This window comes from Zeus faber, assembly GCF_960531495.2.
Source record: "Zeus faber genome assembly, chromosome: 12".
In the NCBI taxonomy this organism is placed as follows: Eukaryota; Metazoa; Chordata; class Actinopteri; order Zeiformes; family Zeidae; genus Zeus; species Zeus faber.
The window spans coordinates 3,938,766-3,956,272 of record NC_137196.1 but is presented as its reverse complement, the minus strand read 5'-3'; the positions used below and the strand labels follow the sequence as shown (position 1 = coordinate 3,956,272).

General features: G+C 42.5%; 1 protein-coding gene across 2 annotated transcripts in view; it reads right to left on the bottom strand.

Annotated features, from left to right (window-relative positions):
• rnf31 (ring finger protein 31) overlaps window positions 1-8,467 on the bottom strand; it is a 49,164-nt gene extending 40,697 nt beyond the window's left edge. The window contains exons 1-6 of one of the 2 annotated variants that reach the window (XM_080011163.1): window positions 8,263-8,467; window positions 7,354-7,566; window positions 5,551-5,697; window positions 4,966-5,121; window positions 4,711-4,788; window positions 4,285-4,603 (exon numbers count right to left, since the gene is read on the bottom strand). In XM_080011163.1, the coding sequence (XP_079867289.1) occupies window positions 4,285-4,603; window positions 4,711-4,788; window positions 4,966-5,121; window positions 5,551-5,697; window positions 7,354-7,551 (898 nt within the window). In that variant the 5' untranslated portion in view covers window positions 7,552-7,566; window positions 8,263-8,467. The remainder of the gene's footprint in view (window positions 1-4,284; window positions 4,604-4,710; window positions 4,789-4,965; window positions 5,122-5,550; window positions 5,698-7,353; window positions 7,567-8,262) is intronic. The other variant, XM_080011164.1, reaches the window with a different exon arrangement.
• Window positions 8,468-17,507: the final 9,040 nt, after the last annotated feature.

Here is a 17,507-nt window from a genome sequence, read left to right as displayed (position 1 = left end):
AAGCGGATGCAAAACAAATTGCACAACTAAAGAAGATCTGTGAGGAGAAACACACACACACACACACACACACACACACACACACACACACACACACACACACACACACACACACACACACACACACACACACACACACACACACACACACACACACACACACACACACACACACACACACACACACGAGTAAATGTCTTGGTTATTTTGGAATTTCTCATTCATCCCTGAACCTTTTGTACATTAGTTTTCAAAGATAATTGTTCAGCTTTATATTTTATTCTTGAACCATTGTTGTTACAGGTTTCTCTGTTCATTTTATGTCATTATTTAACTATTTATTAAATGTATTTAATATTGTCTGTTTTTTTTACATTTGCATTTATTTTTTATATAAGAGGGAGGTACTGTTTAGCTTAGTTATTTATAGGGCTGTACCCAACTCGAATCAGATTCAGCTGTACAATGCGAATATTCGACTAACAACAAGATATTCCTCAAAGAAGCACTTTCGCTATGATCAGAAGAGACATCTCTTCCCTCTCTCTCCTGCTACATCACCAAAATGGAGATATGCATGAGGGGGGCGAGGACGGCTCCCTCTCCCTTGCTCTCATACATGCACATGGAAAACCTGCTGTGAGCGCAGATTGTTCCCCGATCGCCCCCTCTCCATGCGTAACGTGCACAAAATTAAGCAATTAGGTGTTAATTCTGTCCTTAATTTTTTTTACATTTTTCCTCTTAAAAAATGAAAAAAGAACCGATAACAGTACCGTTAAGGTACCGGATTGATAAGCAGTATCGGTAAGAGTAGTGGTAAATTAGTAGTAGTTGCTGAAAAAAAAAATTCTATATATTATTTTTATTGTTAAAATCTTAACGATTCCCATCCCTACAAATGGTGCCCTGTCCCCACACTGTTTTAGGTTTAATTATTTGGAGGAACGGGGCACGGCGATCGGGGCGCATGTGGAGTGTGAGAGAAAAATGCATACGATCATTTATTTGAATGACGACAAAAGCCTCTACCTATGGAGGCGGGGTTTAAAACATTGCCTCTGTGTTTCCAGGAGCCACACAGAGTTTATGTACAGAGAAATGTTCTTTCTCTTTACAATGTCAATTCCAAGAATGAAGAACCAAGCATTGACATTTTGACATGGAAGATCATTGTAAGGGATATTAGTCTACGTCTGCCACCAAACTTTGCAAGTACCTGTGAATTCACTGTTTGAGGGTGACACCCAGAGAACACCTGAGGGGCACAGTCTTGTAAATAACTTCTGACCAAGGCCACACCCTATGTTTTTGTATAAAGCCCTCTTCATCAGAAATAGCAACAGACTGGTCAAAAACACTGCTTTGGAGCAGTACTGAATCTTTCTCTTTATTCTGCAGAATAAATATCTTTAATATTCTCAGTTTTTGTTTTCTTGTAGCGGGCAGATTAACTTCACTGATCAATGCAGAAGAATTTCTTCCACAAGAGCCATTTTCGCGTCCATGTCCAGACGATTCACAGATATAAAAATGAATGTATGATTATCCTTATTAATAGTTCCTCATTGAAGTGTCATCCCTGTGCATTTTGTAAGCTTCTATCTGTTTTATCCTGTAATTGTAATGCACACTTGACTGATTGACAAAGAAGAAAAAAACAAAAGACAAAAAAACACTGCTCAACTTGAATCTCAGTCGACTGAGGGGTTGACTGATGATTCCACTCGTCGACTTTCAGGGGACAACCCTAGTTATATATTTTAATTGTAGTTGACAGTTGTGCACTTTTGCACGTTGCAAATGTTTTAAACCAAAAGCAAAGTGGTTAACTTGTTTATAGTCTGGCGGTTTATTTTGATACTTTTCAGTCCCCCACGTTCAGTATTCCATTTAGTACTAGGGCTGGGTATTGGTACTCAATACCTTTAAGGTTTCAATTTAAATAACACAATACCAAGTAGTATCGAAACTTCTAGAGGCAAACAATACCTGCATTCAATCCTTTTTGTACCCAGATCTACTAAAAAAATTATATTTGTATGGTTTTGCTCGCAGTCAATCACCAGTGTTCTTCAATTTAATGCAACGTATGATTGGCTCATTACCGCAGCTACAGCAGCTGTTAAAGGATAGGTTCACAATTTTTCATGTCTGTCCTAAAACAACAGTCAGGTGTCCATATGAACAGTGAAAGAGGTTTTCCTTGCTGTAATCATTCCTGCTGTACTGGCTATTTGTTTAAAATGACACAGCCCAAATACTTAATTGTTCAGTTTTGTACAGTTATTTATTAAATATTTCAATAATTTGAAAACTTTCAAAATGTATTAATGTAAAATTATTTTGGATGGGGAGGAGTAGTGCCATTTTACACAACTGAATGCTTGCTTTCACATAATGGGCATAGAAGAAAAAAAAAAAAAATAGGTATCAAATAAAGTACACTATTGGTATCTGTGTCACTTTAAGGGTACCTGGTGTTGTTACTGGTATCGTAATCTTTTAAACAATACCCAGCACTACTTAGTGCTGTATCACTTTGATTATTAAATCAAAGTGCAAATTAGCACCAGACCACTCTTGTGAGTTTGCAACCTTTTAAGATTAAAAACGATGTAAGGAACACAGCTAGGCAGTGGCTCAGGAGGTAGAGTGGGTCATCTCGTAGTCGAAAGATTGCCAGTTCGATCCCTGGCTCCTCCTGGTAGCGTGCTGATGTGTCCTTGAGCAAGACACTTAGCCCCCTAACTGCTCCCCGGGCGCTGCTATATGGCAGCCCACTGCTCTTAGATACGTCAGTTACTAGGATGGGTAAAATGCAGAGAAATACATTTCCTTGATAATGGGTGTGTTAGTTTTACAGTAGGTGTGTGAATGATCAGCATTGACAATAGTCAATAGTATTGGTGGCGCTGAAGCGAGGGGGGGGGGGGCCAAAATGAAATTTTGCTTACGACCCCATCAAGGCTTGGGCTGGGCCTGAAATGCTAATTCCAATATTATGGTCTGCCAATTATTGGGCAGCGTCGGACTGGATGTCTGAACTTAAAGCACATTGTTGGCGACCGGGGTAGTTCATGATGCCGCTTTTTCAAAAGAGTGTGAATATGCAGGCAGGCAGACAGACAATAAAGCAATTACAACTTCAATTAAAATAAATAAATAAAAAACATGTAGCACATGGCACTGAATTCCACACCTTCCAGTGATATTACGGCTGCTGTGAACACGCCAACCTGTCCTGATGCATTACGGGACATGAGTTTTAAAATGTAGATTACCGAGGGGAAGGTGTGTGAATATGCATTTGGGAATGGTACTCGGGTGGTGGGCTGCTCTATATGTCAAAGTTTCCAATCCCACTCTGACCATGTTTCTGGGTAAATCAGTTAAATAGGTAATATAATCGTAAATTCCCTTGATACTCCCTGACAGTTCTGGGAAACAATTCTTCAGGTAATTTTAGCATGATGCTTTAGGTCAACCTTGGGGGACTGTAGCTCAGGCGGTAGAGCTGGTGGTCTAGTGATCCAAAGGTTGCTGGTTTGATCCCAGGCTTCTCCTGCTAGCATGCTGTAGTGTCCTTGAGCAAGACACTTAACCCCTAATTGCTCCTGATGGCTGCGTCCGTCGGTGTTTGAACAATTGTTAGTCGCTTTGGATAAAAGCGTCTGCTAAATGTAATGTAATGTAATGTAATGTATGTTAATATTGTGCAATGAATTTAGAAAAAAAAATTCCAAGTAAAAGAAAGCAGGCATGTTAATGCAGATGTGAGATTTCAAAAAAGGTTCCCCGTATTAGCTTAATTATGATTATTGATTAAATTAGATATTTAAGAATAAGTGTGTAAAAGAAATGTGTTAAACAATTATTTTTTTAATTTGCTAATTATTTATTAACTAATGATTTATGATTTATTAGGAAATAGCAGGATAACTATTAGTAATAATGAATTTTATTTGGGTAATTTCGAATGAATTGTTGATTAGGAAACGACAGCTGCCTTATAGTGTGTACGGGAAATGTAATAAAGAGTTTACAATTAAAAAAAAATAAGGATTTTTTTAGGATATGGCAAAATATAATTAATTTATGAGAAATATGGGGATATGGGAAATTTGGGATGAATTGGAAAAAATAAATTGCCTTTTTTAGTCTTTTATCAGCTGACAATTGCAACTCTGCCTGCAAAAATTATTAACCAAAATGGACATCACTAAATAAATAATGAAACAACTACCCTAATCGTTCATTCCATGGCTCCTCTCCTCGCCTCACCTGGGAGTCTGGTTGAAGCAGCAGCAGCAGAGGAAAAAGAAGAAGAGGTGCCCTGATGGGTTGAGGTGGACACATTGGCTGTAGCAGTGTGTCCAGGACAAAACGCCTGCATGGACCTGGGACTTGGTTGGGCTAAGGAGGGCGAGCGCTCCTGACCGCTCTCCCAAGAGCTGTGTGGGTGGAGAGGGAGGGAGGCCAGAGACTTGCTCCCTGCCTCCTGGAGGCCCGAAGAGGATGAGGACGAGAAGGAGCTGGAGGAAGAGGAGGAGGAGGAGGCGGCGGCAGTGTAGACCACAGCATCGGTGTTGAGGCAGACATCCTGAAATGGGGGGTGGGTCGTAGAATCCGGGAAGTTACTCACAACTACAACCAAGTGGTCGATAGAAACATAACACAGGTGATTCTATGAGGTACAGTAGATCCTACCTTGTGTCTCAATGTGGGAATAATCCTCTCATAAAACTCGGGATGGGGATGAGCCTCCTGAAACACCACACCAAAACTCTGGTGAGTAATAATCATGTTATGATTAGGAAATACAGTTTACAGGGACGGTAGCGGGGTCGTCATGAATACCCACAAGGAAATCCTCCCCATCAATAAAGAAATGTGAAAACGAATGTGTAAGAATTCATTTATACATTGATCAGGCCTTAGTTCCAGCAAATAACACGGACGTACTTTAACCAGCATGTCTAGCTCCATCCTCAGGCTCATCACTTCGAGCGTTACCCTGGCAACGTGAACCACATCGGGCTCTGTGACGTTGTCAGGAAAGCTGAGCCCATCTGGCAGTTGGTTAGAGTAACCGTACAGACAAAGTACCGCCCTGCCGCCCTGGAAGTGAAAATAAAAATGGAACAGTTGTGAGTTGCAAGTGACCAAAAATCTACATTTTATTCATCAGGACAGCGTTCACTCAAAGCTATCGACCTAACCCACAATGCGATGAAATGGGGCAAACTACTTCCTGTGCCATCATCTTTTTAAAGAAAAAAAATATCATTCAAATCAAAACAGGATTCTCAAGCAGTTTTCAACAATGCCATTGGGCTTGTAAAATAATTAGTTTGTTTGAAAGAATGCAATAAATGTATTGAAGAACAAGGAAATGATTGACTCCGAAAAAATTGAACCCTCAGAATAATGGCCCAAACTCTGCGGCCCATAAGCCAATTATTTCACAAACCACTGCTGGGTCCCAGAGCTTTGGTCGAGAAAACAAAACCAGGGCATTACTTATCAGAATTGGGGATGTTCCTCTACCTGAATTGCATCAACCGTGGCCCTGAACACTGGGTTATTGTGTTTGACTGTCCTCCAGTACTTTGGCCTGTTGTGGTTGGTCAAGTTACAGCCATACTTCTCGAGAATGTTCAATGCCGTTGACAGCCTCTGAAGGGATGCTAGGGTCTGAAGACAAAGAGACAAGTCAATAGGAAGGGAGAAGAAAGACAGGTGGGGGAGGATAAGGAGAGAATTAGAGGAAAGTGGCAAATATTAAGAGATGATGGAGACTATAATAAAGGAGCAATAGTTAGCACATTTTTGAGTAATGTCCAGCTGCAGGCTACAAAAATGACCCTGGCTAATTGAAAAGGGACTTCTGTTGCTCTGATTGGCAATGATCAATGCCTCCCAACCTTATCCGAGGCCCTGCAAATCCCTACCTTAACAATTCCAAAACCATGCCTGAACTTCACAATCTCCGAATGCCTAAGCAAATCAATTTCTATCCATATACCTAAATTTCACCACCTCGTGCAAAATACCTAAACATAACCATCTCTAACCTCATACATAAACTTACCCACCCTTTATAACCGTATACCTTAATATAACTTGCAGGTTGGTATACCTAGTGAATAAATGTGTGGGGAAATGATGCAGCAATTTGATTGAAGAATTATTTCTCTCACACACACACACACACACACACACACACACACACACACACACACACACACACACACACACACACACACACACACACACACACACACACACACACACACACACACAGAGACACACAGACACAGACACACAGACACACTACAGTGAATGGCAACTTGGCAAATATAAGAGATGCTCAGAGTGTTGCTTTTATTTCAGATTTTGATTTATTTTCCGGTTCCCTGCTTGTATGAAACGAAGAACAAACACTCAGTCCCACCGGAAGCGCAGAGCCCCGTTCTGGAGAGAGAGCAGCTTAGAAAAAGACAAGTGTGTTTGTATTTTATATTAGATGTATTTGCTTTCCTTTGTTTCCTACTTGAACGAAACAAAACAAAAGCTGTCTCCGTTGAAAAAATCTCCGTTGGTATGAGACTTTATTTTGTAAAAAAATGTTTTTTTTTCATCTATATACTTGACTTCTAAATAATAAATCCTTAACACAGCACTTAAGCATCCTAAGACTGACTACCACCCTGCTACTACGCTGTGGCAGTGAGGCGACGACTCCGCCCTGTGGCGTCACCGGCCCAGATGTAAGAGGAAATGGTCTTTTTTTACCCACAAACTTATAACATCTAAATTTTACTTGTATTTTTACCCTTTCTGCTAGTAAAAAAGTTACTGTTTTCAAAACATCTTCTCCGTAAGCTGAAGCTTGTAAATTTATTAAAAAAAAACTCAAACTAAAACTGATACCTCTCTTTGAACCTTATTTTACTTAAATGTACCCATCTCTGAACTAATACCTGAAGCACGATTGGGTTCTAACGCAAGCGCAATAAAAAAATAAAAATTAAAAATTGAAAAAGAATGTGAACTTGCAGAGTTGTACAACAGTAACAAAGAAGAGCTAGCAGTCATTCATGAAGCAGAAGGACTCACTCTCACCCATGCAGTAAGAGCATACTTCCAGAGAACATCTGCGTTGTTTGACAAGTTCAATTTTCAATTGCCAGTCGATGAATGCTGGTCATAATGTGCTGTACATTTGGGGCTTCTCGGTTGTCTTTGACATTATAACTGAATGCCAGGATCCTAAGTCCAGCAGTTTTGAATTAATTAATTTGTTAAGTTGTGAATTGCATTAATAACAACAGAACATATCTCTCTCACCTCTTTCCGGTTGCTGCCAAAGCTGTTCCCTTTGACCATGGACTCGGCAGCGATGTGGCAGTACTTGGAGCAGGGTGGTAGAGGCACGTTGGCCATGGCAGTCACCCCGGCACGGACCTCCACCACTGTCCCGCCAGAGTACAGACACAACTCTGCCTGCCTACGCACCTCATGGAGCTGCTCCGAAAGCGACGCCATTAGACACACCTATAGCTTTGAAATTTTGAAAATAAGCCAAAGTGACTTCAACACAGTATATTGGTCAGTTTTTTTAATTGACTGTACATCACACAGTCACAGATAGATAGATAGATAGATAGATAGATAGATAGATAGATAGATAGATAGATAGATAGATAGATAGATAGATAGATAGATAGATAGATAGAAAGAAAGATAGATAGATAGATAGATAGATAGTTCATCCCTGGAGGATAGTTCATCCCTGGAGGGAAATTGCATTCTTAGTAAAGCTCTTAATAAGATCAAGTAACAATGCTAATAATAAGTATTGTATACTGTATACTATTGTATACTGTGTTCCTTGTGCTCATGGCCAATAAAAAAACATAAGAGCGATGTCCTGCATTACGTTGGGAGGTCAAAGCAGAATAGACTATTTCACCAACTTCTGAGAAAATATGGCTGTATGGGGGGGTAATGGTATGGTATAGCCAATGGTTTAGTAGAAAACATGCTATATGCTCAATACCAAATTCTGGCACCAACAGCAACATCAAACATATAGGGAATACATGTATTTTTTATTTAGTATAAAGAGAATTCATTTATTTTGACTCGTGTCATCTGCCGAATGTTCACTTTCGTTTTGTTTTTCAATTCACTCATATATGAAAAAAGGGGAACTAAGAACTTGTGGGTGTTCATAGCAGCTTTTAGCTCTTTTACCTCCTTACGTCACTTGCTTCTCTCCGCGTCCATTCTTCGCCGACGGTTGGTTTCACTTCAGCTTGACACGCCGTATCCACACATATGGAAGAACGCCATTGAATACCCATTCGTCGACGACAGAAAAGAATAGATTGATGCCACAAGCGACGGAGCCGTTCAGCTGAGTGGAGCCATGGCGCAAACAACGGCCATACAAACGGCAGTTCCGTACGTCTTCTTCTTCTTTTTGCAGTGTAATGGCGGGTGGCAGCCAGCGTCAAGGCGCATCACCGCCACCTACTACGTTGGAGTGTGGACCAGAATAAGCCCCCCCACAAAAACAACAACAGTTTCACTTTCACTAAACGGTCAATTAGTGCCGTTTGTCGGCACTGGTGTCGTAAAGTTGTGGGCGAACACCGCATTGTTTTTTTCTTTGTCAGAATTAGGGCGCCTCCTACCGGCGGATATGGTAATAATATTACCATATCGTATTATTATTATTATAATATGAATAATAACACTAATAATAATAATATTAATACTACTACTACTATTAATAATACTACCACTACTACTTCTACTACTACTACGAATAATAATAATTAAAATAATAATATTTTTAAAATACGTAAAAGAATATCTATAATAAGTCTAAGAATAATACATATCAATAAAAACATTTATATACATATATATATATATATATATATATAGAGAGAGAGAGAGAGAGAGAGAGCGACATGCCCGCTTGACATAAACAAATTTGACTTAATTTTAAATTTCATATACTATGACGTCTACACACCCTCATAAGCATTTATTTGATAGGTGATTGTAATAGATTATAGGTATTTGACATTCATTACAATACATGATGTTATATTACATGATGTCATTTTGCAGACGGTTTTGTCCAATGTCACAGCCAGCTAAACATTCGTAATCTCACCTGCAAGTCATGCAGATGATTACTGTCTGATTACCATTGGTACCCAAAGAGATAAATGAGCGTTTGCTTGGCTGCCGTCATGCTGTCTTATTAACCACAATTCCCTTCGCAGCACACAGTGTCACTAGTAAGTTTATTTTTTGGTAAATGTTTGCTTTTGTTACATCTATCTCTATAAGCATCTGCAGTAGTGAATTTGTATTGAATTACAGTATTATCGCGTAGGCTGTTAAGCCTACCATTAATGTCTTGTCATTTTTTCAATCAGTTCATCACACCTCCCATCCCTGCCCCTTAAAAAACAAGAATATTATTTTAGTTTGTTTTTAGCAAAATCTCGATACTGGGCTGTTCTAGATGCACAGGTCATGAAGTAAATGGTTTTTTTTTATTTGATTTATATTGCATTCTGCATTTCTAAATGACCCTTTTGTGGTATTTCAGGTAAGAGTTTGAAGATGATTGTTTTGTTTAAAAGTGCATTTGTGAATATTGTGTACTTAAACCTTATCATCTTAAACTTTTGTGTTGGATGAATTTTTCTTTCTTTCTTGGAATTCCCTGCACAGATATGAACAATCCTCCTCACACGTTGGGTTCACGGCACCCTCACTATCAGCACCATGTGGTTAACTGCACGAGACCATTTTTCTATGTTCAACCACCAAGCCCACCTTATTACTTTTATCAATGGAATATGAACATGAATCAACACGGACAGTACCGCCTCCCTGGATGTGGTAATGTTTATTTATTGCAAATTTTTACCCAATTTAGCACAGACGCATTTTCAATTCTATTGTGGACCCTTTTGTGAATGTATGAAAGCTACATTTGGTTTTCAAGATGAATGGTGATTAATTGTAATCTAAGAACACTCTATGGCACTCTGACTGTATTATGAAGATAAATGTGGTTTTCTGAAAAGGAACAACTGTTGGCTATTGAACACAGCAGAACACTTTATGAGTTTGTCTACTGTGTCCAGCTTGTCTGTACATGCGCCAGTACGCCACCCTATACCCGTTAATTTCCGGGTATCCTGGTTATATGATGCCCCAGGCTCCGATCTACCCTATGGACTACAGATGCACGTTCAACCCCATTTTCTCCTCACCCTCGATCCATGGTGTCCATGTAAGTCAGCATTGTATGTTGGTTGCAAAGGACTGTGTTTATCCCTGTTTGTCAAAGGATAGTTTCGCAATCTTTCAACCCAGGCCTTATTAACATGTTGGTTCCAATCATTTGTAAAACTTTGCAGAAGTTAATTCTTTGGGATTTGCACATCTACTCTTTTAGCTACATCTGCACTATAATAAGGGACTAGAAACAGAAGAGCAGTGGTGGGTATGTCATGCGGGAGGGGTGGGTCGTGGGTGTGGCTTATGCCTTGTAATGTCCATCTCCCTCAGTAGAGTTGGTTCAGGCAGCTAGCAAGGATGCCCCCTGGGCACCTCCCTTTCAGAGTTGTACAAGACATGTATGGCTGGGTGGGGACCCAGGGTCACACAGAGAGATGTGTTAGAGGGTTGCATCTCCCTGCTGGACTGGTAACGCTTGGGGATCCCCAGAAAGAACTAGTAGAAGTTGCCTGTGGATAGGGCTAAACGATTTCAGAAAATAATCAAATGAGTTTTTTTTGTTGACCAATATTGCAAATTTTTTTTGTTTAAGTTCCTTATCTTCTGTATTATTCACTAAACACAAACAATAAATCATTCTATAGTATGAAAACACAAAAATAGATACAGTAACATATAAACTGCTTTCCTGTAGGCCAGGCCTAGGTGTTATGAATTTATGCATGAATTGATTTGAATAACATCTCTATTTAACTATTGAATTGTGACAAGAAAAACCTTCACAGTAGAATAGACTGATTTAACTTCAAGCCTTGTAATTGTTTGAATCTGAAAATATTTGAAATATATGCAATGTTTCAGCAGAAATGAGTTTTTATTTTTTTTATAAAAATGTTTGACATTGCTCGAGCCTTCACTATATAGCACAATATCGGATTCCTTTAAGCGGACTAGAGAGCATAAAATATTTTGGACAGCTCCAGGGTGCCTCTCTACAGCCTTTATCAGGAAGTCTCACCAGTGCTAATGACTCTAGATTCCTGGTAATTATATACCTTTGTGCATTTGGCAAGACTACAGCTCTTGGTGTTGGCAGCTTTTTCACACCAGTATTCCATGGACTGGACAAAAGCATAAAAATTCCCTCATCTGTGAGGGTAGCAGATGCCAGCAAAACAGACCCAGTGGACAGTAACCTGGGATGTGGTGGACTACCTACTACACCAGGCACAGGTTTACAATCAACAGGCAACACAGTTGGCATCCTCTCCCAAGAAAGGCTGTAGAGTACACACCCCAACTGTTGACAAGGTATTATCACTCTCTAGACTGCTTACAAGAACCGGGACTCCCTGCAAGTAATAGCTGGCTGCATTTTGATGTCTCTTCATCTTTGATCTGAGAAATCCTTAAAACCCAATTTTAAAGCCAGTTTACAGGCCTTCCTGTTCAATTTTAGGTCAGCCCATGTTCTTTACCTTCCATCAACAGAGACAGATTCCAAGAGAGACTACAAGCTCAGAGGTCCAAACAGACCAAAGCGACCCACTCAAGCTGATAAGTGGTCTAGACGAGCTCAATATCAATGAGACGCCAGAGAAGGAAGACAAGGAACCCAACATGTCTTGTAAGGCTCTTTGCTCTGGGATGGTGTCACAGTGTTCTGATATTGGAGACATTCAAACTGGTAAGGAGGCTGCCTTTGTGGTGAACATTTTCATGTACACTTAACAACCTGAAGACCTAAAGAACAGCTCTGTGGTTGAAACATGTTGCCATTTCAATGATGTAGCTACTTTGATAAAAGTCTTCACATTCCAGAACTGAAACCCCCCATCCAGAGAGACCAACTTATAACCAGTGGTAGACAGGCCAAACCTAATGGCAATGTATTCCACCCACCTTCCCCACATACCCTTCGCCCTGAGTGCTCCCAACAAATGAAGTCCACACTGAGTGGATTGGGCAAAGCTTCCTGGACCTTAAATGCTGGGGCTCACCCATACAGTGCCCCATCCCACATCTCAGGAATTGATTTCTTGCCCCTGGATAGCTCCTCAGTTAACGGGGAAGAGGAAGAGGAGTGTCTCGAACCTGCCTGCCTGGTTGGTGACAATTTCAGCAATTTCAACAATCAGCCAGCATATTTTTAACCAAGGTTTTAGAACTCCACTGTAGACTATCTTGACTTGTCTTAGGACCTAGTCAGTACATTGTGAATACCGAGAGGAGAGTCCAAATTGCTGACTTGTCTCCGTCTAATATCATGAAGTCAAATTTGATGGAGTACTCCGATTGCATGGCATTCAATTTGATTGACATTATTCTAGTGTTACTCAACACTGTCCATTTCGATACTGTAATTTTAGATTCTCATTTTACTCCAGTCAAACATTTATGAATGACCAAATTGACCTTTTGTTTACAGCCTGAGAAGCTGCACTGCGACACTGCGCTACAGCTGATTGATGGCCATAGTGATCATGGTGTGAAATACGTGGGATCTCAAACACCTTGACTGACACTTGAGACTCCCTGAAAGTATCAATATCAAAGTTGTGGGTCTTTAAAAAAGGATTCAAAAAATTATGGACACTCACTTTTAAATATTACCATAGCCATTATTCAAATAATAAAAAAATAAATTTCCAAATATAGATACAGCAAAAGGTCTCCATGGTTTTGAGGCTGTCCATATGTGGTGGTGCTGTTTGCATTCAATTTTGTTTTATAAACCTACAAAGCTCTGGACTCAATCAGCTCCATTATAGTCAGTGAGTTGGAAAGTGATGGTTCGGTGTGCTGTCCATTGACCGATATGATGGTGCTGTTGTGCAGAAGGCCTTTGAAATAGTTGTTGCGTGGTTGACCTTTTTGTGTACGATGCTATCAGACTGTCTGTCTCCCCTTATGTGTACTGTATATAGATAATGTTACATTATACTACAAGAGCAAGGCAAGTATGTTGCCTGACTAAGACTTCAGCTTAACACTGAAGCACTATTAGGTTGGGACCCCGTGATTGCAGCTGCGTATTTCACACACTGACAGTGATCAAAGGGTGCCATCCCAAAAGGAGCTGCCTTATCGAATCCTGAGAGTACCATGTGACGAGGTGAGTGGATTGTGTCACAGGGACCAATTTCAAAAATCATGAAATCATATGCATCGGTAAAGGAAAAAATACATGAAGATCCAAAAACAAGGTTGATTTATTTTATAGACTATGGGCTACTTTGATCAATGACATGACTTCATCCATCAATAGTTGAGTCTTACTAAATCAGGGCAATGTGGGGTTTTTCAGGTCTTACCAGGGCTCTGCGGTTGGGTGGGGGCTGTGGGGACAGCCTTGGTGCTGTAGTCATGGGGTTTCCTGTGCCCCTTGTGGGGTAGGCCCAGGGGGGTGGAGTCTGCTCCTGTCTCGGGGTTGAGCTAGCCAGTACCCAGGGATGGCATAGTTGCAGGCTTGGGGTGCGGATTGTGGGGTCGGTGTGCCGCTGGCACGTGTCCTTCAGCATCCGGGGGGGGTGCAGCCCACCGTGCCAGGGCAGGTTGGCTATTCCACCAGGTCCTTGGACCCGGGCGGGGACCTGAGCCTGGGCCACATAGGGAGCCCACGCTGGGTATGCTCAGTGTGGGCTCCCTATGTGGTCGCCTGCGGGGACCCGGACTCCAGTCTTCATGCCTGGCTGTCTGGGTATCTCTGGCACTCTCAGGGCACTTGTTACTTGTGGGCTGGGCTGTGGGTGGTGGGGGCCGTCTGTTCTGTTGTCTGCATGTGTGGTGGCTGGGGGCTGGTGCGTGGCCTGCTGGGGGTGCAGAGTGGTCTGGCTGATTGCTGTGGGTTGGGTGTCTCCTGGTACGTGGGATGCTGGGGCACGGTTGGGGCCGGGTGGGGTCTGTGTGGCCGCTGCCTGGCCTACTGCACACCTGCATGGATCTGGTTGTGCTTCGCCTCCCAGTGCCAGAACTCAAATCCAGTACATGCATCACACAAAAGGGCTGGAGTTTGCAGAATAAGGTGGTATGCAAGCTATGTGGATAGGGATGAGGCAGCTTCTCTGGGGCCTGGCTGTTCTTTTGTGGCTGCAGGGCTTGGTGCTCGGCGCTTTCCTGCCGTTGTGGAGTTTCTATAGGGGTGCAGAACTCAGGGCTGCCTGGAGGCGCTACGAAATAATTACGACCTTATACACCAGAAATAATTGGGACTAGTCCCATGCACTCACCGGTGGACACACACAGACAGACATCACAAGAACACACACACCATAAACACCCGCTTCAAACACACACACCATCAACACCCGCTTCAAACACACCCCCGAACTTCCTCCTGATTACATCCTTCTCCTGTTGTCCCTCCTTTACTGCCATAGCTTTCACAGGAAGAGGCGATGTTACAGAAATTAAAGGGTCGCTTTAATCTGCAGTTTTCCATCGGTGGTTATAAATAAAGAGGCAGACAGACGCTGGTTTTTACTTGTACAAGGGTCGGGTCAGATGTGCAGCTCTCTGAATCGAACAGTTTATTTTCAGGGAATCAGGATATATGGTCAGTTGTCACGATTTATAAATGTTTCGGATAAAGTAGCGTCTTGACACACCAAGGACAATGAGGTGCTAATCTTGCTCTTGCAGCTGCATCAACAGGAGGAGGCTAAAAAGACTATAGCGTACAGACTATACTCCCACTTGTACGGTTTGGAAAACCATGGGAAAATAAGAAATATGTGACTGAGGACATATGAGGTTATGTTCTTCATTATATGTGTGCACATATGTTTGTGATTACATAGATTTAGATATATTGTTACAGCGATGTGCCAAATTGCTATTTTGTTTTAATTATGTTTTGTCAATACATCTTGTCATTTCCAAGTTTGTTTTTCCACATGTTTTCTATTTTTGTCTCACCCGTGGTGATTCTCCCCCTCTTGGAGAAGTATATAGTTGTTTATTACATTTACATTTAGTCATTTAGCAGACGCTTTTATCCAAAGCGACTTACAAGGGAGAATAACATTCAAGCTACATTGCGACAGAGATTAGTGTAACAACAACATTCGTGTAACAATAAATACTGCAAGGTGGTGCTAAGTAATTGTAGGTTAGGACAGGAGGTACTCACTGAAGAGCTGGGTCTTCAGGTGCTTCTTAAAGACAGAGAGGGAGGTCCCCACTCTGGTCATTTTTGGCAGCTCGTTCCACCGATGTGGAACTACAAATGAGAATAGCCTGGATTGCCGTGGCTGTATGGCCGGCAGAGCCAGGCGACGCTCATTTGACGAGCGCAGCATCCGGCGGGCAACATGTGCTCTTACAAGAGCATTTAAGTAGGCGGGAGCATTCCCAGCAATCACTCTGTAGGCCAGCATAAGAGACTTGAACTTGATGCGGGCGGCTACAGGTAACCAGTGGAGCTCGATGAGCAGCGGAGTGACATGTGCCCTCTTTGGCTGGTTGAACACCAGTCGCGCCGCCGCATTCTGTATCATCTGCAGTGGCTTCACCGCACAGGCCGGCAAGCCTGTTAAGAGGGCATTGCAGTAGTCGAGACGGGACATCACCAAGGTTTGTACCAGCAGTTGAGTGGCATATTGGGTCAGGTACGGCCTGACTTTTCGGATGTTGAGTAGTGCGAAGCGGCAGGACCGGGAGACGGCGGCAACATGGTCCGAGAATGTCAGTTGGTTATCAATAATGACACCAAGATTCCTTGCAGCCTTGGTAGGAACAAGAGATAGAGAGTCGATTTTAATATCAATGTTGTGATAAATACCTTGTTTGGCCGGGAAGACCAGCAGTTCCGTTTTCGCCAGATTGAGATGAAGATGATAATCCTTCATCCATGTGGCTATGTCAGCGAGACAATCCGAGATCCGCGTCGAGACAGTAGGGTCGTCGGGCGGGAAGGACAGAGTTGAGTATCATCCGCATAGCAGTGATATGAAAAGCCATGTGAGCGGATGATCGGGCCCAGTGAGGTGGTGTATATGGCAAAGAGGAGGGGTCCTAGCACCGAGCCTTGGGGCACCCCTGTGGTGAGGTTGTGAGGCATAGACAGCTGGCCTCGCCATGTCACACTGAACGAGCGCCCAGTAAGGTAAGATTCGAACCAGGAAAGTGCACTGCCCGTTATGCCCATGCTTGAGAGTATGGACAGGAGTATGGAATGATTGACAGTGTCAAAAGCAGCTGATAAGTCTAGCAGAATGAGAACCCAGGATTTGGCAGCAGCTCTAGCAGTTTTTAGGGCCTCTGTCACAGACAACAGGGCTGTTTCGGTGGAGTGACCACTTTTGAAGCCAGATTGAAGTGTATCGAGAAGGTTGTTTCTTGAAAGGTACTCTGTAACCTGTTTTGAGACCGCCCTCTCTAAGATTTTGGAAAGGAATGGGAGGAGAGAGACCGGCCGATAGTTTTCTACTTGATTGGGATCGAGTGAGGGTTTTTTGAGCAGTGGTGCGACCCGAGCCGCTTTGAAAGCGGAAGGGAAAGTGCCGGAAGTTAGGGAAGAATTAATCACATGTGATTGCCTGGGTGATAGTCGGTGATATGGCTTGAAGGAGGTTAGATGGGATCGGATCTAGCGGACAGGTAGTAGGACAGCTACATGTTAGTAGTTTAGATACCTCACTTTCAGCGAGGGGGGTGAAACCAGGGAACGATGAGCCTAGGGCTGGAGAAGACAGGTTGTGAGTAAGTTGTTTAGTGAATTGGCTGCTGATGGCTGCCACTTTGTTAGTAAAAAAGGAGGCAAGGCAGTCAGCAGTGAGGTTAGTAGCTGGGGGAGGTGGTGGAGGGTAAAGCAGAGACTTGAAGGTGGCGAATAACTTACGTGTGTCTGTGGCACCGTTGATCCTATTGTTGAAGAAGGCCTTCTTGGCAGCAGTGATGCTGGAAGAGAAGGAGGACAGCGGTGTCTGGTAGCTTGCAAGATCCTCAATTGTTTTGGATTTGTGCCATTTCCTCTCGGCTGCTCTGAGGTCAGTGCGCGTTGTCCAGAGGGTGTCAGTCAGCCAAGGGTGCGACTGGGTTGATCGAGCAGGTCTGGTGGATAGTGGACACAGGCTATCCAGACATGAGCTCAAGGTGGAGCAGAGGGAGTCAGTGGCATCATTAACCTGCAGAGAGGAGAAAGTGGGGTGGAAGAGAAGAGGAGAGCACAGAGGAGAAGTGGGTGGGAGACAAGTTGCGGAGATTGCTGCGGATAGTAATCATGG